Source organism: Nomascus leucogenys, unplaced genomic scaffold (assembly GCF_006542625.1).
Source record: "Nomascus leucogenys isolate Asia unplaced genomic scaffold, Asia_NLE_v1 001098F_54407_qpd_obj, whole genome shotgun sequence".
Classification (NCBI taxonomy): Eukaryota; Metazoa; Chordata; class Mammalia; order Primates; family Hylobatidae; genus Nomascus; species Nomascus leucogenys.
Genome location: NW_022097702.1, coordinates 16,338 through 40,357, shown reverse-complemented (window position 1 = coordinate 40,357; position 24,020 = coordinate 16,338). Strand labels below are relative to the sequence as shown.

Sequence of the window (24,020 nt, the reverse complement as noted above, 5' to 3'; positions counted from 1 at the left end):
ACCTGTAATCCCAGAGGCTGTAATTCTGTAATTGGGAGGCAGAGGCAGGAGAATCACTGGAACCCGGGAGGCGGAGGCTGCAGTGAGCCGAGATCGCGCCACTACCCTCCAGCCTGGGTGACAGAGCCAGACTCTGTCTCAAAAAAAAAAAAGAAAAAAGCATCATATACAGAAGTTTTTCACCTCACCCACAGTTAAGGGCCAGATGGCCCCTGGCCTTTAGCACAGTGAGGACTCCAGTTGACCAGCATGTCCAGGAGCCCCTGGGAGGGAGGGAAGGCCCCTTGGAGACTGAGGAGTTGTGAGGAAGCCGAGGCACGGGACTGCAGGAAGAGGCACTCCACACGCAGGACACGCCGTCTTCAGCAAACACCCAACAGGACAGAAAAGGAGGCAGAGGCGCCTTCCTGCCCCGGAGGCGCACGTCTGCCACATGCACTGTGAAGAGCTGAGACGCATCCTGACGTCGACAAACCAGTGTCTGAGAAAAGTGAAGAGACACCTGGGAAGTCTGAAAACAGACTGAATAGCTGTGGATATTAGAAAACCAGCTAAAAATTGTGAGATAAGGAGATTGCAGTTATGTTTTCACCTTTGAGATTGGGGAAGCAGGAGGGGCACAGGTGACTAGCCTTGAGAGATAACAGCTGAATTTGGGGTGAGTGCATTATTCTGCTCTCTCTACTTTTGTATATTTGAAATTAACTTTTAAGCCCAACGTTTCTATAAGCTTGATACTTCCCATAATAAAGATTTTTAAGCAATATTATCACTCGACAAAAGTTCCCAAAAGCTCTGAAAGTTATGCAATGAAGGGCAGATTTCCTCTGCTCTCAGAGCCCCAGCTCCCAAGACCCCCCTGAGAGGCAGCCACAGCCGAGCGCCCATGATCAGTGCTCACCACATGCATGAGTACACGGACACACACATGATGCACACACACATGCACCCCATGTGTGCATAACCGTCATACTGTATGCATTGGTCTTTTTGCTCTTTCCCATTTTCAGACAGCCTTTTGCTATCAACCAACCTAATAAAATAATGCCGTTCTACATCTTGCTTACCACCACTTCCCTGCAGGGCTGGGACATTAGACAGTTGACTAATGGCCGTCCTGTGTCTTGTCCACAGCTTGTCAGGATGCCCGAGAGCCACATCAGCGATGAAGAAGGCAAAGCTTTCTGGAGAGCAGATGCTGACCATCAAACAGCGGGCCAGCAATGGTGAGCACCCCTCCAGCCCTCGTGGCACCCATGGTCAGGAAGGCCCAGCAGGCACGGCCATGCCAGCTCTGTGCCCTTTGACAGTTACAGCTCACTTCTCTTAGAAAGCAGGGGCAGAGATCATTCTGGCCCTCTCATCTATAAAGCTAAGCAACTTGAGAAAAAAAGCAGTCTTTCTCAAAACCGTCTCCCACCTTCACCGACTTCACTACTCACCGGAATCACGAGCCCAAGTCCTGAGGGTCTCTTCAGCACTGGACGATTTGCTCCCTGGAACCCCAGTGTGCCCACATTTCTGCCTCTGTCCCTCAGGCCCTCATCCAGGGTTTCTCCACCCAGGAGCAGCTTTGGGGCCACCCGAGGCCACAGATAACAAGGATGGCACCCCCTCCCCTGTCGCCCTCACTCTCAGCACGTCTGGTGCCTGATTTTCTTGATTCCACCTGCAAATCTGTTTTGTTCTGAGAGTCTCTCTTGTCACCAACCAGCGCAGGTGTGTAGAGAGTTCTGCAGAGGAAAACTGGGGGACTCTGGAGGAGCAGGAGAGAGGAGAGCCACTTAAGCCCTTAGAAACATCCACAGTCCACCCTCATGATCTGGGGACTCTATTTGCGAGTTCACCTCCCTGCTGAAGTTAATTTGTAGACACAGGCAATGATCTCAATGCATTTGTAGTTACTCCTGTGCATTCGCAGAGCAGCTGAAGTGTCTGGTGTTCCTAAGTGCAGGGGGCTGTGATGTGCCTCACAAAGAAAACATGCATGCTGGCCAAGCTCCCTTCAGATAGGAGTCATGGTTGTGACTGTTGGCTGGGAGTTCTATGTTAAGGAATCCACAGTATCTATTAAATAAGTTGTCTTTAAATGGGAGCACACATAAAACAGGTGTATTAGTGCATTCTCATACTGCTATGAAGAAATCCCCAAGACTGGGTAATTTATAAAGCAAAGAGGATTCATCAACTCACAGCTCCACATGGCTGGGGAGGTCTCAGGAAACGTACAATCATGGCGCAAAGGGAAGCAAACATGTCCTTCTTCACATGGCGGCAGGAGAGAGGAGTGCAGAGCGAAGTGGGAAAAGCCCTAATAAAACCTCCAGACCTCGTGAGAACTCAGTATCAGGAACAGCATGGAGGTAACCACCCCCATGATTCAATTACCTCCCACCAGGCCCCTCCCACGACACGTGGAGGTTATGGGAACTGTAATTCAAGATGAGATTTGGGTGGGGACAGAGCCAAACCATATTAACAGGGTGTTTTATTGATCAATTGACAAAAATGGGACCAGAGGCTGGCAGGAGCTTGGTCCTTTGTTTCCAGAAGAAGTGGTTCTGCTCTCAGCCTGTGTGCAGGTAACTTTATAACACATGGCCCCTGGGAATAATGAGATCAGCGGTAACCTGTAGCCATTGAGCAGACTGGTCCCCTTCACAGCAGAAGCCCAGCCTCCCCTTCTCACCTCTCCCTTGCAGGATGCACCCCTAATTTTGTATTTCTAAAAGGAGCCTGCAAAGCTCTTCAAGCACCACAAAGCAGGGGATGCCCTGGGCTGAAGGCACCCAGACCTATGACGCCCAGATCCATCCTACAAAGCTGACCCTGGGCAGAACCTGAGACCCTCCTGCTATACCTTTACCAAAGGGCACCTCCTCCCCAAATCCACCAAGAGTGAGCCACACCTGAGCAGCTCCCAAGCATGCAGGCAGGAAGCCCCTGGCCACAGCCATGGGGGTCTCATCTGACTGTTGTTGGTGGTCCTGAGGACAGCATGAGAGACGCCTGAACGTCCCACATGTGTGTACCTGCAGGATTCCCTCTGCCAGCAGCCAGCACAAACTATTCCTCAACATGTGGCCCATTGTTCACCAGAAAGGTCCTCAGCTTCCTGATATTGGTCCTCAAAGTCTGGGGCTCCTGGAGGCATCCTGTCTCCCAGGCTGCTCCTGTCAGTTTCTGCCTTCCAGAATACCCTGACCCACCCTCACAACCTCTCCCTGCGGATGCTGTCCCAAGCAGCCAGTGTAAGGACCCCGCTTTTTTTTCTTTTTTTTTTTTTTGGGACAGAGTCTCGCTCTGTCGCCCAGGCTGGAGTGCAGTGGCGCGATCTCGGCTCACTGCAAGCTCCGCCTCCCGGGTTCACGCCATTCTCCTGCCTCAGCCTCTCCGAGTAGCTGGGACTACAGGCGCCCGCCACCACGCCCGGCTAATTTTTTGTATTTTTAGTAGAGACGGGGTTTCACCGTGGTCTCGATCTCCTGATCTCGTGATCCACCCGCCTCGGCCTCCCAAAGTGCTGGGATTACAAGCGTGAGCCCGGCTGCTACGTTGCTCTTGAACTCCTGAGCTCAAGTGATCTGCCCACCTCAGCCTCCCAAATTGCTGGCATTACAGGCGTGAGCCACCATCTTTCATATCCTGAGTGTAAAGCCTTTCCTGGGGTCATTTTTATACCTTCAGTGTAACAAGAGTGCTCAGCAGCTTCCCTCCGTGCATGGCCCAGACACTGTATGGGACAGAAAAGCCACCGGAATCCACTGTGAGGCACTGACTCGGCCAAGAAGGACCCTGGCACTGGATTTTAGCGCCTTCTCTTCAGCATTTGTCTGAAAGGGAAGCAGCTATTCTAAATGTCCTTGAGGTTCCCTTCTGGCTCTAAAGTATTTTTCTTTCTTTCTTTTTTAAGTTTAGGGATGAGCCTACTCTCATGTCTCTCCCCGACAAGGATCACCTTACTTTCTTTATCCGTGGAGCGATCTCATCACGCATTAGCACTCAGCTCTGCCTGAGCAGCCAGCGTGACTGTCAGTGAGTCTCCTTCAGAACCCTCTTGCAGAAGTCCACTGTATGCCTCTTAGCACCTTGGCACCTTGGCTGAAGTTGTACAATCAGTGGCTTTTTGGCAGGTAGTGGGGGCAGGGGCAGTGTTTAGGAGAGAAGGAAATAAGATAATGCTTTTTCTTTCCTTTTACTATCACAGCAGAAAGCAAGCTAGGGAAAGGAGCTCTAACCTCCATCAAGCCCCAGAAACATGAAGCACTTTGTCAGGAACTTCACCTACTTATTTCGCTTAATATTCCTGAGAGCTCCAAAGTGTGGGAACTCACGTTTCTACTTCAGCTGTAAGGAAAAGGACATTCCAGGAGGCTTGGAAATTCCACCAAGCCATTAGTGAGAGTGACCAGCGCTGGCTGGGTTCACCATGGGACGCTGGTCTGTCAAGAGCTACCAGGATCCTGAAATAAATCAAAATCTTCTGGGACCACGCTATGCTAATTTGAGTAGGATTTTTTTGCTTGTTTGGTTTGGTGTCCAGTGGGTGGATTTTCTGGCTCTGAGATGCTGCTTTTTGGCTGGGCCCTCCCTGCTCAGGCCAGTTTTTTATAAAGGCAGTTTCTCCTGAGAGCTTGCAGGCCAACTGGTGGAATGTATTATAAAACCCTAGTTGCGGCTGGGCGCGGTGGCTCACACCTGTAATCCCAGCACTTTGGGAGGCTGAGGTGGGCAGATCACCTGAGGTCAGGAGTTCAAGACCAGCCTGGCCAACATGGTGAAACCCCGTCTCTACTAAAAATACCAAAAATTAGCCGGGTGTAGTGACAGGCACCTATAATCCCAGCTATTCAGGAGGCTGAGACAGAGGAATCGTTTGAATCCGAGAGGTGGAGGTTGCAGTGAGCCAAGGTCATGCCATTGCACTCCAGCCTGGGCAACAAGAGCAAACTCCATCTCAAAACAAACAAACAACAACAAAAAAAAAAACCCTAGTTCCAGCCTAACCATCCACAAAGTGAGGCTCAGCTCGGAGGCCCCAGCAACCCCAGGGACTGCTTCCTGGGCCAGTCACTGCCCTGCTGCAGGGATAAGGAGAATTCCCACCCAACCCAGAGCTCTCCTCTCCCTGAGGGGGCTTCACGCCGAGGCACATGTGCCTGGGGGATCGCAGGATATCCCAGGGATGTGGCTGTGGACAGCTCTACAGAATCAGTTTGCAGGCCCACCTCTTCCACATTCCCTCGTCCTCCAGAATCTCATGGCCGGGAATGCCTCTGTGAGCTGCCGGTTCTTCCTGGCACCGTTTCCCTGTCTCCCTCCTCCCCCTTACAAAGGAACGGTGTGCTGCACGGAGCCGCAGTGGGCAGCCCCAGGACTGAGACGTTTCCAGGCTCCCACAAAGGGCTGTTGGTGACCACTTGGGCCTGAGGGTGGTCCCCCAGGACAGAGCAGAGCTACGGAAGTAATATCCACCCATCCATCGCTCCCAGAACAAAATTAGAGATGAAAGGTTGTCATGGGACCCGTATCAAGACTTTTATTTGGATTTAAAATGGCACTGACTTCTGTCAGAACAGTTGACCTGATCTGGCAGATCAATTAGATAACAAAGCCTGATAGGCCACTTAGTTTGACATTTATCATGAATTCTTCAAACTAAACATCCCAGTCCAAGGTTTTTGATAGAAATATATTGAAAGGCCTCTGCGAGATGGGATTCCTAGGAACGTGCTTGAGAAATTTGCCCGTGATGGCTGTAGAGGGTCGAAGCGTCACCAGGTCCAGTGTTCTGAGGGCCTCCTTCACATGGAGGTGTTCTAAAGGCATTTGGATGCTTGCAGTTTAACAGAAGCTTGTGGAGAATGCTTCCGAAATGATACATTCGTTCATAATTTAGTTGCTTTATGAATTGGGATTTTTTGCATTGGGTATTTTTATCTTGAGGGTATAACTTTTTTTTTTCGTTTCACTAAAAGCAGCATCTAAGGCCCAATCCCACTGATCCGTCACTTTCTCTTACTCTCATCTTTCTAATGTCTTGGTAGAGAGGAGCCTCCACCTCTGTTCTGCTGATGTCAGCAGGGTTTTTGGGGTGCTCTCAGGCCTCTGGTTGATTGTACCCCTTCTGCCCTTCTGTCTGCAAAGCTTGAAAACAGCATGTACCCACTGGGAGCCTCCTAGGAGGCCTGGATACATTTTCCATTAGTTTTGAGTAAAGATTCATTATGGTGCTGTGTGACCAATGAGAACAGCAATCTCAAATCCTGAATTTTCTAGGGCTATTGTGTTTGCCAAACTCCTGCTCTCCTTCTGTGTACACCCAACTGTGTGAGGTCAAGAGGCCACAAATAGAGAGGGATCTCCATCTCTTTGGCGTTGGCAGTGTAATGTTGCCAGTAACCAGACACAGCCGGCCAGGGAAGCAGGTGTCCAGAATGGCCTTTGTAAATACGGGCATCTGGGCCCTGTGCCCAGCTGTGCCAGGACCGATCCATGTGCCCCGTGGACCTCGGCAGGGCAGCAGTCACCCACCAGGGACACTCAGATGGTCAGGTACACACCTGGCCGAGGTCATCATTCTGGCAGAGTTTACAAATTGAGAATTCTGTTAGTTAATACATACTTTTTAATCATTCAGAATGAGATTTTTTCTTTGCTAAATGTCAAATATCCAGAGAGCCCTTTTGTGGCCATCTCCCTCCAGCCAGCCCCCACGTCCCTCTCCCACTTCCCACAGCTTCCTGTTGGTGGATAAGGTGAGGTCATCCTCAGCATTGGCTGTACTGCATTTGTGGTTACACATCTGTTGCCCATTTTCCGACCCAGAACCTAAACTGAGTGAGGGCAGGGAGGACCTGGCCCTTGTTGGTGAATGTGCCTGCAGAGCCTGGCTCCAAGTCTGGGGTGTTTGCAGAATGACTGATGCAGAGAGCGAGTTGAGAGAGAGAACAAAAGCAGGAGAAAATAGGCCAGGCTCAGCAAATCAGCACTCAGGACCAGGTGGTCTCTGCCTCGTGTCCCAGGGATACATCTAAGACCCAGGTTAACTGTCCCTGGGAGCTCGACCCTCAAAGTGCCTGGGAGTCTTCTGTGTGTCTCAATTGTTTGTTTCTTTTTGTGGGGGGACTTAGGTGGGGAAGGGGCAGTGGTAGGGAATAGAAGACACAGAGACTGTGATGATTTTTTCCTTTCTAATTCAAGAGTCTATTTTCCAAGCAAATTCAATTACGAATATAAAAGGAACAAAGAAAGCTCCCAAAATTCTGACTCTAATATTTTTGTATATAATAGTTTTAACATACTAATATTCATTATTACAGGTATAGAAAATGATGAAGAAATCAAACAGTTAGATGAAGAAATCAAGGAGCTAAATGAATCCAATTCCCAGATGGAAGCCGATATGATTAAACTCAGAACTCAGGTAACAGTTTTTGAAGCCCTCAATTTTAGCTCTAACACGCGCCGTTATACCAGAGATACGTGGCATGAAATCGGCTTTTAGGAGAACTGCCATTTCCTCTTTATTTGCTCTTTTATTTCCTTTCTTTTTCCACCTTATGATATTGGTCTTCCGCGGACACCGTTCCGTGGCAGTGTTCGCTGTAGCAGGGGCCGTGGTTCTCTCGTTTTCAGTCTGCATGTGTGTTTGTGTTTTATAATGAAGTGCATTTGTGAATAGGCATTTTCAGAGGATCACCTGCAAACAGTGAAAGTTTTCCTTCCAAGATACTTCAGGTCCTCCTGTTATTTAATCACTATATTAAATGTATAGCGACAGCCGATGTTCCCAGAATTTAAAACAAGGAGTGCGTGCCACATAGGACTCCTGGGTGTCTGGGGTTTGGGGAAGCGGCCCCAGTGACTTGCGGCTGCAGATCCTGGGGTTGAGGAGAGAGAGCAGTGGCAGCTGTCAGAGCAGCTGTGGTCACCTAACCCCCTCCATGCCCACAAGCAGCCCACAGGGTAAACGTCCTCAGCCTCATCTTAAACATACAGCTTCTAAGACGGAGAGGCAGCTTCCTCAGCCAAGCCGAGGCCACAGAGGCCAGGCTGGACCCTGTCTGCCTATGTGCCTGGCATCCCCCACCTTGCTGTGTTAGGGTCCCGCCAAAGTACCGCCTGGGAGTGGAATTTATTTGCCGACCACCCAACCCTCACATTGCCCACAGGGTGAGCGGAGGTGTCCTGTCCTCTTAGAAATGAGGTCTCCATTCCGACCCCTCCCCAGCAGGCCACGGCGTGATGAGGCTCTCGGGGGATGCTGACCAGCCTCCGTGAAGGTTGCTCGGTTGGCTGGGAATGAGCCCCGAGAACTGGATGGAGATGAGGATGGTGTCACCGCCAGCCACCTACGTGATGGTGCTGTCCTCCTAACAAACTCCGAGGGGCTCCCTTATTATCCCCTCTCTGTAAATGAAGAGGTTGAGGCTGGGGAAGGTTGAGGGCCTTTCCCATGGGCAGCCGGGTGTGGTCAAGGGCTCTGCTCAACAGGTGGTTTCTCCCTGCTGGACACAGCTTTCCCAAGGATGGAGACAGCCTCTGGGGCTGGGGCCTCACCAAGCAACCGAAAGGGATTTCCAGGCCCCCTGTGGGTACCAAGGATGAGGCCAAGGGTGGGAACTCCCCACCAGGCCATGTGGCTGCTGCCCAGGCGTTTTGATGCCAACCTACTTCCCCAGAGGGCATCACTGCCTTGATCTCACCCACCTGGTAGCCCCAGGGGCTGTGTTCAGGCCTTCCCAGAGTCTCACATTGGCCTGGCCGGGGCTTGCCCAACAAAGGTTGGAGTTTCCCTTAAGACTTACCTGAACGTTGGGCTTGGGGAATGGAGTAACAGCCTGCGGCATTCCTCACCCCCAGGACCAGCCATGGAGGCGGCATCTTGGACTGTACAGGAGACTCCACGGGTGCCAGAGCACTCACGAGCTGCTGGTTCTGGGAGAGAGTAGGAGGTGACCAAGTCAGCAAAGAGTGTTTAATTGGGACAGATCAAAAATTCACCCTTGAGTATTACTCTGTTCTCACACTGCTAATAAATACCTGAGACTGGGCAGTTTATAAAGGAAATGGGTTTAATGGACTCACAGTTCTGCATGGCTGGGGAGGCCTCAGGAAATTTACAATCATGGCAGAAGGTAAAGAGGAAGCAAGGCACCTTCTTCACAAGGTGGCAGGAAGGAGAAGTGCAAGCAGAGGAAATGCCGGACGCTCATAAAACCATCAGATCTCGTGAGAGTCACCCACTATCACCAGGACAGCATGGGGGAACTCCCCCATGATTTAATTACCTCCACCTGGTCCTGCCCTTCACAGGTGGGAATTATAGGGATTATAATTCGAGGTGAGATTTGGGTGGGGACACAGAGCCAAACCATATCAAGTTGTATTCTGTTTTTGAGGGTGACAAGCCTGAAAATCTTAATTTATTTCCTCCTTTGAATGGCACCTTTCAGGGCACTCTCTGATGAGGCAGAATGTCCTTGTCTGTACAGGATATTGAGTCCATGACCTACTGGGGCAACCCAATTCCAATAGGATGCCGTTCAGGAAGGGGGTTCTTCCCACTTCCCGAAACCCCTCCCTCCTCAGTGAAGGCCTGCTGCTCCGTGGCTGTCCATGAGGGATGGATGGCAGCTCTGACGCCAGCTGTGGATGAAGTACTGGGGCTGGGGCTCAGCAGAGGGCTGAGTAGGCTTAGAGGTCATGCCGCCTGGCTCTGAGCCCTAGAGAACAACGCATGTGCCTACACAGGCTGCTTAGAGTAGGAACCCCGGGCACTGTCTGCACCTGCACGGGTGTGGCCTCCCCCTCAGGAAGCACTCAGGTCTGTGTCTGTTCTCACTGGCTCCTTTGTGCCTTTCTTTATCTCTGAGATGAGTAGTTGCTCCTAACAGCATCTATTTGGACCTGATGTCAGAAATGAATGTGAAGACTTCACATTTATTCTCACTGACTCGGCCGATGAGAGAGGTGACTTCCCAGATGTGCCCAGGCATGGACCTTCCTCTATTCTAGAAGGGATGGGAATGCACTGAGCCGGAGTCCCCCAGCTCTGCAGCTCTCAGGGTCGGATGATGAGCTCCAGCCCCAAAGTTGTTCTGTGAGCACCAGGCCTGAGCTCAGAGACAGGCAGCTGCTGACACAGGCAGCTTAGAGCCTGATGTTCCTTAAACGGGTTAGACCTGGGTCAAAACTTATCAGAAAACAATGTGCGCTCACAGCCAGGAGCCCCCCTTGCTGCCTGTGCCTCGGCCACTGCCCGGGGAATATGGAGGGGAAACGTGGGGCAGGCCAGCTCTCCAGGGCAGAAAGCGGCCCTGCCTGATGGTCTCGGCCTCCCTGCAGCAGCCTTCATGCCGCTTGCATTTTCCTTTAGAAGGTCCTGACTTTCCCGTGCCTCTCAGGCCCGCACACCCTCAGGGAGCATGGCCAGGAAGGGGAACTGGCCCAGACCCCGTGTTTTCTTGTCCACTCTGACCCAAGAGAAAGGCAGACTTCTCCCAGTGCCCCATGACATGTTCAAGAGACACTGACACGCGGATGCAGGCCTGTGCACGGAGGCCAAGCCAGAGATGACATAGGGCTGCAGGCCTGTCCGAAGCCCAAGCCATGAGATAGCTGAGAAGTGGATGCCGACGGCCCGATGTTCTCTCTGGAATGGGAGCGGAGGGAAGAACTGTAGAGTCAGTGCTCAGGCCTGCAGCCCAGTGATGAGGGTCCTGCATAGGGAGGGGTCCAGATTTAAATCTGGTAAAGAACAAATCCAAGAGAAGGAAAAAGGAAACTCCATCCAAGCCTTTAAATTTCACACCTGTGCCGGATGGGGAAGATCGCCACGCCTGTGCCGGATGGAGGGAGACAGCGGTGCCTGTGCGGGATAAGGGGGAGACTGCCGCGCCTGTGCCGGATAAGGGGGAGACCGCCACGCCTGTGCCGGATAAGGGGGAGACCGCTGTGCCTGTGCCGGATAAGGGGGAGACCGCCGCGCCTGTGCTGAATGGAGGGAGACCGCCGCGCCTGTGCCGGATGGGGAAGATCGCCACGCCTGTGCCAGATGGAGGGAGACAGCTGCACCTGTGCCTGGTAAGGGGGAGACCGCCGCGCCTGTGCCGGATAAAGGGGAGACCGCCGCGCCTGTGCCGGATAAGGGGGAGACCGCCGCGCCTGTGCCGGATGGGGAGAGACGGCCGTGCCTGTGCCAGATGGCGGGGGAGACCGCCGCGCCTGTGCCGGATGCAGGGAAGGCCGCCCCTGCCACTCTCTGTGGAAGGGGTTGCGTGTTACATCTCAAGCCCAGGAATATTCTTACTAAAACTTGGAAAGGTATTTTTCACTGTTCAGTTGTAAGAATTCAAATTAGGACAAACGCAATTTTATTTAATTGAGAAGATGAGTTTTCCAATTTGGAATGTGTTTAAACACTGTTTGGGGTCCAATTAATGTGACCAACACAGTTCCTGTGTGGCTGAAAAATCCATTCTTATGCTTGGCAGCTTGAAAAGAAGAGTCTGCCTCGGGGTCTTCACCTCACACAAACGCAATCAGAAGTCCCGACACCTGGCCAGGCGCGGTGGCTCACGCCTGTAATCCCAGCACTTTGGGAGGCCGAGGCGGGCGGATCACGAGGTCAGGAGATCGAGACCATCCTGGCTAACATGGTGAAACCCCATCTCTACTAAAAATACAAAAAAGCCAGGCGTGGTGGCGGGTGCCTGTAGTCCCAGCTACTCAGGAGGCTGAGGCAGGAGAATGGCGTGAACCCGGGAGGCGGAGCTTGCAGTGAGCCGAGATCGCGCCATGGGCAGGAAAAAAAAAAAAAAGTCTCAACACTGGTCCCTTCCCAGTCTCTAACGCAGGCTTCCTCCTGGGGTGGCCCAGCACCAGCAGAACGGTCGAGGTGCCTGTGGGGTCTGCTGTTTCCCCAACCCCATTCAACTGGATTCAGTGTGGCCTCAGCTTCAAGGGCTGAGGCACCCAGGCTGGGCACACCCAAGCCTTGGTTCTGGACTCCAAGATTCCCCAGACACATCTCATCCGATTCAACTCAGTTCACACCAGAGCCCAGAGCAGAGACAAGAAAATCTTGCCCTCCGCCCCAGGGGACACCCGGAAGTTGCTTGTTATCAGAATCCGGAAACAAAAACTGCCGCTGAGGAAGAGAGAGCAGGGACTCAAGTGCTGGGCGTGGCCCGGGCAAGCGGCATTTGTGTGAACCACATGAGTGCTGAGAGGCTGAGTTCAAGACCCCACCGTGGAGGCCTGGAGCGAGGAGCCCGGGGAGAGACGGTGGGAGTCCTGCAGACACGGGAGGTGGAGGAGGGAAAGGGTCACTCCCCGCACAGCAAACAGCAGGAGCAGAAGGAGGCTGGCTCGGAGCCTGCTGGGAGGCTGGGATGCTGCCCCCCGTGGCCCAAACAGCGGGCATTTGTCAGGGAGGTGGGGGTGGGGGTATTTGAGTATAAAAGGGAGCTCGTGTTTTCAGGCCAGGCTATTCACAAGAAACCTCCCAGCTCCTGGTGCGAGGGCCCAGATGGACCAGTGTGAACAGCCCTGTGCAGCTTGACTCCTTCTGATTGACAGGTCAGTTAATCCCGCAGCCTGCACCACTTTCAGATGATGGCTGTTCTCCCTGCGGCTAAGCCTCTCTGTGATGCAGCCTCCCTGGTCAGCAGGGGCATGGGCAGGAGGCGATCCTCCCTGCACAGGGACACTTTCCTTGGGGTTATGCCCTTCCACCACCCCACTGCTAACGCCTTGGGATTCCCACCCATTTTACACTTCTTCCGGAAATGTTTTCTAAACACATCACGCCATCAAGGTACTTAGTCTAGTCCAGGGATTGGCAAACATTTTCTCTAAAGGACCAGATGGCAAATATATTAGGCTTCTGGACCACGCAGCTGTGTTGCAGTGCGACAGCCTCACAACACGTGTGAGTGTGACCCTGTTTCAACACAGCGTCACGTGGTGCTGCAGTCGGAATTTAATAGCTCTTTTATGTTACAAAATGCTGTTTTTCTTTTATTTTTGTTTTTTTCTTACTACTAAAAAATGCAAACGCCATTCTTATCTCAGTCTTAGCTTTCAATGTCAGGCCCCGGGCTAGATTTGACCTTTCTCTGCTCCAGGTATGGTCAGAGACTGCGCAGTCTAAGAAACTGAGGTCCGGAAGGACACAGGGTGTGGATAAGTCTGTAAAAACGCAGGTTTGGGCCTAGACTGGCCATCAGGCTGCTGCTGACCCAGGAACTTTCTTGGGAAGATCCAGGAATGCACTGCTTCCTAGCAGCCTGAAAAACCTTTGGTGTTTCTTAAACAATCAGAAACAGAACCCACCTTCGTCAGAGGGCTCCCCGCTTTACCACAGGCGACTCGATGTTTCTGGAAATGCAGACTTAGATTCGTCAGCGCACGTCACTGACGACGGCCGAGGTGGCCGGCCCAGCTCCCAGCCAGGCCCCCAGACCCACTCCCGACACAGGCCCCTCCCTGTGTAAGCACCTGTGATCGGGGACGCCTTCCGAGTGCCAGGAACCACGTACCGTGGCTGCTGTGGGTTGTGTTTGGAAGGGAGACACCGGCCTCTGTGCCCCTCCCCAGTCTGTTCAGCCCCGTCCTCGGAGGAGGCCTGGCGTGTGAGGGGCTGGGCGGAGCCCCTGCATCACCTTTCTCAGCAGTGCTGTCTCCCAGGACCGCCACAGCGTGCTGGCCAGCTCCAAGACGTTCTGAGGGAGCTCTCCTTTACTCTGGGCCCCTAAGCCTGGGTCAGAGGCCCCAGGAATAACAAATGTCTTCTCACTGCAAACATGCCTCACATCTCAGTGTGAGTTGATGTTGTGGGCAAGGAGCATTACTCCCATTTTCCAGAAAAAGAGCCCACAGTTTGTCTGGCTAGGATAGTAACGGGCAGCAGTGACCGAGACACTCAGCTTCTTGCCACCCTGGAGGAAGGCCTCAGGCAAGCAAATGTGTTCACATGCAAGAAGCCCGGGGCCCTGCGTGTGTGGGCTGGAGATGCAGGAGATGCAGGGGCCACGGGGGATGCGCTTGAGGGAGGTGAGGCTGCAAGACCTGGCAGATACCCGTCGGTTCTGGTTTTGGGTCTCCAGACATCCCTTCTGACCCTGGACGGGGCTCGCCAAGCAGCCTGGTTCAGGAGATGATCATTTTGGCCAGGGCTTTGATGGGATGTTTGTTCAAACTGCATATTTTGTTCCACAGCTAAGCGGATTCAACACAATGAGATTTGTTCCATTTTGAGAAAAGCAAAGCATTTATAAGCATGGGACCCCCCCCACCCCCATCCCAGCCACAGACCCGGGTAGCATGGGAAGGAACGGCCTAACTCCTGAGTCTCACAGAGATTCCTGAACACAGGAAGATGTCTCCGCCTCTGCAGAAGGGGCTAGACTTTCCAGCAGAGAACATAAGTTGAAGGAGGAACGGATCTAAAATGTGTCCCCAAGAATTTTGCTGGGGACAATGAGACAGGGTGCCACCCCTGCCTTGGTCACCCCACAGGCTGCTTCTCTGCTAAGCCGGGGGAGCAGTTGGACTTCCGTTTACTCTGGGCCCCTAAGACCAGATCAGAGGCCCCAGGAATAACAAATGTCTTCTCACTGCAAACACACTGCACATCTCAGTGTGAGTTCATAATGCAAGGAGCATTATTCCCATTTTCCAGAAAAAGAGCCCACACTTTGCCTAGCTAGGATAGTGGAATAGCCAGAAGCACCTCTGAGACACTCAACCAGAGGCGAGCTGGGCTGGGCTCATCCAGGAGCGCCTGCTGAGGGCCAGTGATGGGGAGGCCTCTGCAGGGTTCCCTGAGCACAGACAGGAGGGGCCGAGGGGCCTGGAGCAGCCGCCGTCTAGGAAAGCCACCAGATGCAAAGGGCAGGAGCCTCCTGCTCAGGGTCGCCCAGGAAGGGCTACAGAACGCTCTGGAAGACAAGCACCAGGCACGCAGCCCTTCGGGGCCCACCCAGGAGTCATGGGAGGGCAGGCACCCACTCCTGAGCCTGCAAGGGGGCGGCTGGGAGGGGAACATTATGATTTTGGTGGGCTCTCCACAGGGACCTGTCCCTGCGGGAATGGTGGGGGCTGCGATTCCTTCCAAGGAGAAGGCCCACCCTCCCCACTTCATCCTGTAGGGCGCCTCTGAGGGGCTCCAGTTTTCTAACGGGGCTTGGGCCTGAGGCCGGTGACTGGGAGAACCTGGGACTTGACCCAGTACAGCCAAGGGAGGGCCAGAACATAGGAGAAGGCAGGGCCGAGAGGGAGAGGAGGAGAGACTCTCGTGAGAGGACTTGGGAATGACACGTCAGGGAAGGAGAGGAGCGGGCAGGCCAGGCAAGCCAGCCCTGGACTCTGCGGGTCGGCTCGGTCTTCCAGGGAGAAGCCCCAGATCACGCAGGGCAGAGGCACCCCTGGGTGCCTGAGGCAGACACCCCATGGGCAGGGCAGCTCCCCGCCTGCTGTGTGTGAAGCTCGTCCTGTGTGGTTATAGGCAGAGGCCCTGAACTCAAGCCCCTTGACCTTGGTGATACTTAAATTATCTCTGGAATATGCGAGGAAGGGTCCGTGGTGGGCCTTTTTCCTTAGAGAAATGCAGGAAGATCACCCTGTGGGCACAGTGCCAGCCTGGTGCCATCTGAAGAAACAGTGACCCCCCCACACAGAAATGAGCATTGGAGGACTTAGCTGTGGCGGAATTTTATTCAGGTGAGAAAGGAGAAGTATTCGCGTCAAGTCAGTAGCACACTAAGCCCCTACACACTGCAGTCCCATCAGGCCGGCTGAGAGAACAGGATCGTGCGAGGAAACAGTCTCAGTTCCCCAGTTGTCAAGTGCAATGAATCCAAAGCATAGGCAGCAGGTCCTTAAATGACAAGCTCTCACCTGAAGCCTTTTTCTTTTCTTTTCTTTTTTTTTTTTTTTTTTTGTGAGACGGAATCTCGCTCTGTCACCCAGGCTGGAGTGCAATGGTGTGATCTCAGCTCACTGCAACCTCCACCTGTCGGGTTCAAGCTATTCTCATGTCTCAGTCTCCCGAGTAGCTGGGATTACAGGCGCCCGCCACCACATCCGGCTAATTTTTGTATTTTTAGTAGAGACGGGGTTTAACCATGTTGGCCAGGCTGATCTTGAATTCCTGACCTCAAGTGATCTGCCTGTCTTGGCCTCCCAAAATGCTGGGATTCCAGGCATGAGCCACGGCACCCGGCCCCAAGCCTTTCTCCTTCAGCGAGAGACCCCTTTTTCGCACCCAGTAGACCATGGCCCCCGGCAAGAACCACACGCTCCTGGGTCCTCCTGGTGTTACATGTCAAGCACACTTGTGCATTTCAGATTACCACGATGGAGAGCAACCTGAAGACCATCGAGGAGGAAAACAAAGTGATTGAGCAGCAGAACGAGTCTCTCCTCCACGAGCTGGCGAACCTGAGCCAGTCTCTGATCCACAGCCTGGCTAACATCCAGCTGCCGCACATGGTAAGTGACTGAGCACGCAAGGCAGCAATGTGGAGCCCTCCACAGCGCACAGCCTAAAGTAGATGCCGTTTTTATTGTTATTTTCATGGTTCTTCAGCCTTTGGCAAATGTTTGTGGTTACTACCCCGAAACCATACCATTAACTGCTAGAAACATGGGCGGGGCTGACCCCAGAAACTTAAGTGTGCTCTGAGCCGGCCTTTGAAATAGTATAAAACCAGGGGCACTATGCTATGATACTATTTTATGCTTTTGTAAATATACTATTAAGAAAATAAAAGTTGTATATGAACTACTATTTAATATCTCGTAGGATCCAATCAATGAACAAAATTTTGATGCTTACGTGACTACTTTGACGGAAATGTATACAAATCAAGATCGTTATCAGAGTCCAGAAAATAAAGCCCTACTGGAAAATATAAAGCAGGCTGTGAGAGGAATTCAGGTCTGAACAGCTGCTGTAGTGATGAAACTCTTGCTTAAAAAGGATGCCTCTTGTTTTTTGCTGCTGTAACTTACCAGAAAGTGTTCTATATTTATTTCTGTTTGAAACAGTGTTATGCTTACAAGACTTCATAATGATTTTATGTCTTGCTTTAAAGATAGTACCTGCAGAATAGTTTTTGAATACACCCACATTTTGTACGTTTCCATGTAAGCTGACATAGTGTTCTGCCATGTAATGTTTATAGCTGCTGATGTATGCACATTTGGGGTATATCTATTTCTGAAGAGGTAAGCTGATCAAATAAATAGAGTGTAAATTCTTTTTAATGCTTTAGTGATTAAATGTTTTAGTATTTTGAACTGAAATGGACACACAAACACACACACACACACAAACCCACAGCTTTGAATGACCATGTTGTGGCCGACCAGCCGCTTTTTAGACATTATCATTTGCCTCATGTTGGAGGACTTTATGGAATTTAAGAAATACATTTTGTGTGCATATTGTTTCATAGCAAGAATTGGTTGCAAAAATGCTTTATTTTTGAACAATGCTTGGAAATATTATGTGACTTTTTTGTTTGTTTGTTTTAGGAGGATGGTGTATGGTGGGGGCAATAAATGAGGTTTTTTGCATTCCAAGGAAATGGCATATGGATTAACTGTAAGAAATGAAATAAGTAATTTATTGTAAGACAACATCAAGCCATGGAAACTTGGCAGAAGATTCAAAGCAGCTTAAACAGCACTTTTAAATTAACTCCTAAGCATTACATGGTGTGACTGTGGAAACTCCAGTTCAGACAGGATCTTATCAGAGGTGGACCACGTGAAGATTTCCTTTTCCATTCTCAATAAACTTTGGAACGACCTTCTTGTATCTCCCCTAGAGTTTCGTGCCCCTCTGAACTGTCTGTTATTGCAATGTAGTTTATCAACAGAATTTGTGTGTTTTCGATTTAAGCTAAACGATAATTTAAGAACATTTATTTCCCCTTTTCACTTTAAAAAATTATGATTATTCCTATTATTGTTATGAATCTTCTTATTTTACATTTGAGGGATAAAGGCAAATGATTTGTGAGTCTTCTAGTTACCGGACCGAGTTTTCTGCTGGATCTGGTGGGAAGGCAGCTCGGTAAAGTTTCTCTCCTACTCCCCCCGCCCGACTTTGACTCTGAATAAGCATTTGGTCCTATTCAGAGGACTCTTACACGACGTTTCTGTTCTACACTTGGTTGGAGACCAGTTGACCATAGAGCATTTGCAGAGCCTTGTTGTTTGATTTCTTGTGACTATTCTAAGAATGAATGCAATCAGATTTTAAAAGTAACTAAATATACTTCAGCACTTTTTTGCTTTAAACTAGATCATCTTAGACTTGTTTATACCTTCCAGATTTGATTGTTTTACTCCAAATGACTGCACTATATGTATGCATAAGACCACTTTTGAGCGCTGCGTTCCCCCTTCTCAGTAGTCCTTTGACGATGTGTTGTGTTTTCTGATGTTGACTTGATTTCCATTTAATAGCATCTCTTCCTTCCATGTCTTGATGTTATGCAGGAAGTACGGACGTACTTTAAATTTTTGTTATGAAATAAAAAAAGATGGGTTTTGTAAAAATAAAAAAAAAATATTTTTAGCAGAACAGGACTTACAGGGTCATTGTCCCCACAATGTGCCAGTCGACTATTTGCACTTACCTTGTTCTATATATCCGTACGGAGGTGTGCAATTCCTCGTGTCAGTAGCCTTGTGACACTGAACCTGGATGGATTATAGAGGAGCCCTCACGGCTGATCAATAATGTTGCGAAGGGAGACTACAGGGATCTCACGACAAATATTCTGATACAATACTCAACCTCGGTATATATATATATGTATAAATATATGTATATCCCAGCGGCACTTTATACTGTTCACTGTACAAAAGCTTACAGTTGTCCACAAGGACTTTAATAACTAGCTGGGAAAAAGATGATGTAATTACTTCGGGGCTCTGCGGAACCTTCCCTGTACAGCGCCCCCTTTCTGTTGTGCTATTGGTTGCAGCTGCCATGCTCAGAATGCGTTTTGAGAGCTGAAGCAAGGTGCTTGCAGTCACCTGAGGCCGTCCGTGTGGCCCAGGGCCCCAGCCGCCTTTAGGGCCCCCATTGTTCATAACAGCATATGCATTTCCCCACCGCGTTGTGTCTGCAGCTTCTTTGCCAATATAGTAATGCTTTTAGTAGAGTACTAGATAGTATCAGTTTTGGATTCTTATTGTTATCACCTATGTACAATGGAAAGGGATTTTAAGCACAAACCTGCTGCTCATCTAACGTTGGTACATAATATCCAATCAAAAGTTATCTGTGACTATTATATAGGGATCACAAAAGTGTCACATATTAGAATGCTGACCTTTCATATGGAATTATTGTGAGTCATCAGAGTTTATTATAACTTATTGTTCATATTCATTTCTAAGTTAATTTAAGTAATCATTTATTAAGACAGAATTTTGTATAAACTATTTATTGTGCTCTCTGTGGAACTGAAGTTTGATTTATTTTTGTACTACACGGCATGGGTTTGTTGACACTTTAATTTTGCTATAAATGTGTGGAATCACAAGTTGCTGTGATACTTCATTTTTAAATTGTGAACTTTGTACAAATTTTGTCATGCTGGATGTTAACACATCTTACTCTAAATAAAAAAGGTGTTGCCACATTTGTAGCACGAAGGATCTCTAACCCGGGTCTGCGTCTTCACTTGAGTCTGGGAAATGCTGTCTGGGGCCCCGTGGGATCCCCTCGAAGACTTTCACTCCAACTTAGTTGCTTTTAACATTTTTGCCAGTTTGATTCTCAACTCCGAGGCATATAGAAGTCAATGACTGTTAGAAAACTATGTGACTGTCTCGGCATCCCCACTGGGCCGTCCTTTTCCCATTTGCTGTCGCTCCTGCCCCTCTCTGGGCTAGGCCATCTGAGAGCGAGCCTGGACGGAGGACATGGCGCCTCCCGGCACAGGGCTCCCCTGGGCAGGGAATTCTCCACCAGCAGCCCTGCAGCCACCACACTTGGGGGCGTTGCCATTGTGCATGCGTCAGCATCTCAGCGCACCCAGGCAGGGCAGTCACGTCCTTTGTAGAGCCTTTCTTCTTCTGGAATCCAGTCAAGGCGGCGCACTGCTCCCAGCTGGTCCGTCCCTGTCCCTGTCACCTCCTTATTACTGAGCAGTTTCTCGGCCTGCCTGTCTCCCAGAACACAGACAGTTTTCAACTGCCCAGGGCCATTGTTTTACAGAATGTCCCAAACTGGCTGCCACCTCCTGACTGATTCAGGTTAACTGGGAGACATGTCCTTCTCCAGTTTCACATCAGGGGAGCAGAAGGACAGGCAGCCCATCGTTGGTTACCTGGGTGTTGAAAGATGATGCCTTCTTAACTTCCATGCTGTTGGCAAGGATCCCAGCAGCAAGTCACCCATAAAACTTAAATTGCCCTTCAAATATAATTTAACAATGAATTACCCACTATCACATCACCTATATTCGTAAATGTCATGGTTTAAAATTCCAAAAATACCCTCCTCTCATAGACACAATCACCCAAAATATAAAATTTGAGAAAGGGACTCTGATAACCTTAGTTAAATTTCATAATTTATTCCCAGTGGTGTCTTCAGCTGCTTCATGATTCAAGGTCCTCTGGGCACTTCTTATAAGCCAGTGTGTTCTGATGGCTCATTTGTGACAGCACTGCTTCCTGGAAGCACTGGTGATTGCAGTGAGCCCCCCTCCAGTCCTTGGTAGAGTCCTCAGAGCTGACAGAAGAGAGGGGCGGCTCTCACTTCTACGACCCTGCATCTCTGTCTCTCTAGACGCACACGGTGGAAGAAGCTCTGTCAAAGGCTGTCTTCAGGAACAAGCCAAGTTAATGATGTGGTGACTCAGGTCTGTCTGTTAGGATTATTAAAAGCTATTTTTCCATAGGGACAGTATGCCTGAGAATTGGTGTAAATATTTTAGAAAGCAATTTAACAATATTTTCAAAAATCTTAGAAAATTTATATTTTGCCTCAATCTCAGTCTATACCAGAAATACCAAAACAATTACAAATGTACCAAAATCAATAAAAGCAACTCTAAAGTCCTATTACAGAGGAATGATGAAGCAATTCATGATCCATGAATTTTATGGAGTACTAGAGAGCTCTTAAAATAATGGCTATAAAAACCTTTTAATAAGGGGATTATGATAAAGTAGGTGAAGAATCCAGAAAAAAATTACAAATGCATGAAGGGGCAAGTTATCAACAAAAAGAGTTGGACTCTGTAAAATATTTGAAGAGATTTATCCTGAGCCGAATATGGGTGGCCATGGTCCATGACACAGCCCTCAGGGGGTGCTGAGACCACGTGCCCAAGGTGGTCGGGGCACAGATTGATTTTATACATTTTAGGGAGGCATGAGACATCAATCAAATACATCTAAGAAATACTTTGGTTTGGTCCAGAAAGGTGGGACAACTCAAAGTGGGGGCTTCCAGGCTATTGGTGAATTTAAACATTTTCTGATTGACAATTGGTTGAGTTTGTCTAAAGACCTGGCTGGGATTGATAGAAAGGGAATGTTCAAGTTAAGATAAAGATTGTGGAAACCAAAGTTCTTTTGAAGTCTTATAGTGGCTCCCCTTAGAGACAATAGATGACTAATGTTTCCTATCAGATTTTTTTTTTTTTTTATTCTTTTTTTTTGAGACGGAGCCTCACACTATTGCCCAGGCTGGAGTGCAATGGCACAATCTCGGCTCACTGCAGCCTCCGCCTTCTGGGTTCACACAATTATCCTGCCTCAGCCTCCCGAGTAGCTGGGATTACAGGCGCACACCATCACATCGGCTAATTTTTTGTATTTTTAGTAGAGACGGGGTGTCACCATGTTGGCCAGACTGATCGTGAACTCCTGACCTTGTGATCCTCCCACCTCAGCCTCCCAAAGTGCTGAGATTAGCGCGTGAGCCACTGTGCCCGGCCTTCCTATTCGGATCTTAGTTAATCTCTTCAGGATTGAGAGGGCCTGGAAGAAAAGATCCAGTTATGTTAACAGAGATTCTTTACAGATGCAAATTTTCCCCCTACAAAGAACAGCTTTGCAGGGCCATTTCAAAATATGGCAAAGAAACATGTTTTGGGGTAAAATATTTTGATTTTCTTCCTTGTCTTGTAATGTTATGCCAGAGTCAGGTTGGAAAAGTAAGCCATGATATATAGGTTGAATAAAACCCATCTGATGAGAATTGATGGTTGGCAGGGCATCACTCCCCAGACCCCTTCAATAGGGATTTGGGCAAGATAAAAAGATCAGAGTTTAGTCCTCGGCCTTAGCAAAATAAACTTCTGAATTGGTTGAGACCTGTCTCAGATACTTACTGGTTTACACAACACAGCTGGGTAATGAGGCAGAGCTCAGGGTCTTAAGGGAGAAGCAATTTAAGTATATGAAGATAATCGGGCTTTCATCCTTTGTATTTTACTTACTATGACACACACAAGTTATCAGTCACTGTACAGACACTGGGTCAAGCGGAAAACATCCCATCCTAATGAATGTGGTTGGCATAGACCCCCTTGTATAATAATAAAACAGGCACATGGCAGCTCCCAAGCACCCTGACTTCCAGTATCAAATAGAGTGGCCTAAGGGGAAGCCTCACCGTTGGTCCTAATGAGGCCTCCCCTGTGTGAGGCCAAATGTGGGGCGTGCTGGACTTCCCATCTGGTCTCTGACCCCATCCTCACATCCTAATTTCTTTTTGTCCTCTTCTTGCTTTTTAATTAAATGGGTTTTTTCTTTCTAGAGCATTGTTCGTGTCCTTCCAGGTTCTTCAAATCTTCGTTGAGCAAAAGGTATGATAAGGAAATAAAGAAGGACCAGTATTACCCACAAACAGAGGGGTGTGTGTGTGCATGGCTGGATAAAGGTGGGAAATTAATCAGAGAAGGAAAGAAGAGGGAGGGGCCGGTGATGGAATCAGGAGATTGAGAATTCCGTCTTAGAGCCCAGAAGAGAGATAATCGAAGGTAAGTCATGGCCATCAATACTTAGGGCTCAACAACTGTCCCCAGCTTCCACCACGGCTTTGTTTTCTGGCCGAATGCGGTGGGAGCCCGGCCTTCCTTAGGATCCATCCCTCCCCTCGGAGGCCGGCAGCCTCACCCAGCAACAGCAGAGAACCATGCCCTTTCCACAGGCCGCCAACAAAACGTGAAGCATCTGATAAAAACCATGAGCAATCATAGTGTTTCCCTTTTCTAAGGAACAAATTGTTTCCTTCTCATGTGTGAGATACAAACAGTAGGCATTCAACTCATTTGCCTTCTTTGATATATGGGGAACAAAACCACCCAAGACCATCTGGGGAGAGAGCCAGAGATGTGCCATCGTTAAACGTCTTGTATGCGTCAGCCCCAAGCGAGGTGTCTTACACAGTTATCCCCACAGAAGGGGCCTCCTGATGCCTGAACAGCATCCACCCCAGGACCCAGCTTTGTCAGGCATGTCTGAAGGCGGAGGCCTTTCCCCAGGACCCAGCTTCACCAGGCATGTCTGAGGGCGGAGGCCTTTCCCCAGAACCCAGCTTCGCCAGGCATGTCTGACAACGGAGGTGTTCCTGAGAAGTGTCTCACCGCAATGAGACGGGTCATGGAACCGTCTCCTCATCTTTTCCCAAATCCTCTCCTCATCTTTTCCCAAAGAGAGAATCTCTGCCCCTCTACCCAGGAGGGGACCGTGTTGGAATGAACAGGACTCTGTCTCCCTCCTGTACTAGGAGTGACCTCTTTAAAGAGAGATGTGGCCTAAGAATATTAGAATCCAAGTAAGACGTGACTTATCCAGAAAAGAAGGTTTAAAAAGAATACAGCATTGTCATGTTCAAAGATCTTCAGAACTTAGGAGCTAGTTTAAACTTATTTAGATAGAATTTAGTGCAGAGGTTCATCGGGGGATGTAGAAGTCTAGATGGACGTTACTGACTTTACAAAGAAACTGAAAAATTGAGGTTGTGACAC

The 24,020-nt window shown here is 49.6% G+C and overlaps 1 protein-coding gene across 3 annotated transcripts; it reads left to right on the top strand.

Annotated features, from left to right (window-relative positions):
* The first annotated feature begins 818 nt into the window (after positions 1–818).
* Positions 819–19,696, top strand: LOC115834335 (myelin transcription factor 1-like protein). 3 transcript variants are annotated; one of them, XM_030809085.1, is made up of 5 exons: positions 820–1,226; positions 7,323–7,432; positions 16,357–16,500; positions 16,814–16,948; positions 17,548–19,696. In XM_030809085.1, exons 1-5 carry the CDS (start codon positions 1,109–1,111, stop codon positions 17,572–17,574), a joined length of 534 nt encoding a protein of 177 aa, XP_030664945.1. In that variant the 5' UTR covers positions 820–1,108; the 3' UTR covers positions 17,575–19,696. The 3 variants fall into 3 exon arrangements, with proteins under 3 accessions (XP_030664947.1, XP_030664945.1, XP_030664946.1); XM_030809086.1 differs by having other exon boundaries at positions 825–1,226; positions 7,323–7,426; XM_030809087.1 differs by lacking the exon at positions 16,814–16,948 and having other exon boundaries at positions 819–1,226.
* The last annotated feature ends 4,324 nt before the right edge of the window (positions 19,697–24,020 follow it).

Coding starts and splice junctions, on each gene's coding strand:
- LOC115834335 (XM_030809085.1), top strand. CDS start 1,109: ATGGCCGTCCTGTGTCTTGTCCACAGCTTGTCAGGATGCCCGAGAGCC. Junction 7,433..16,356: donor AACTCAGAACTCAGGTAACA/GTTTTTGAAGCC, acceptor TGTGCATTTCAG/ATTACCACGATGGAGAGCAA. Junction 16,501..16,813: donor ACATCCAGCTGCCGCACATG/GTAAGTGACTGA, acceptor AATATCTCGTAG/GATCCAATCAATGAACAAAA.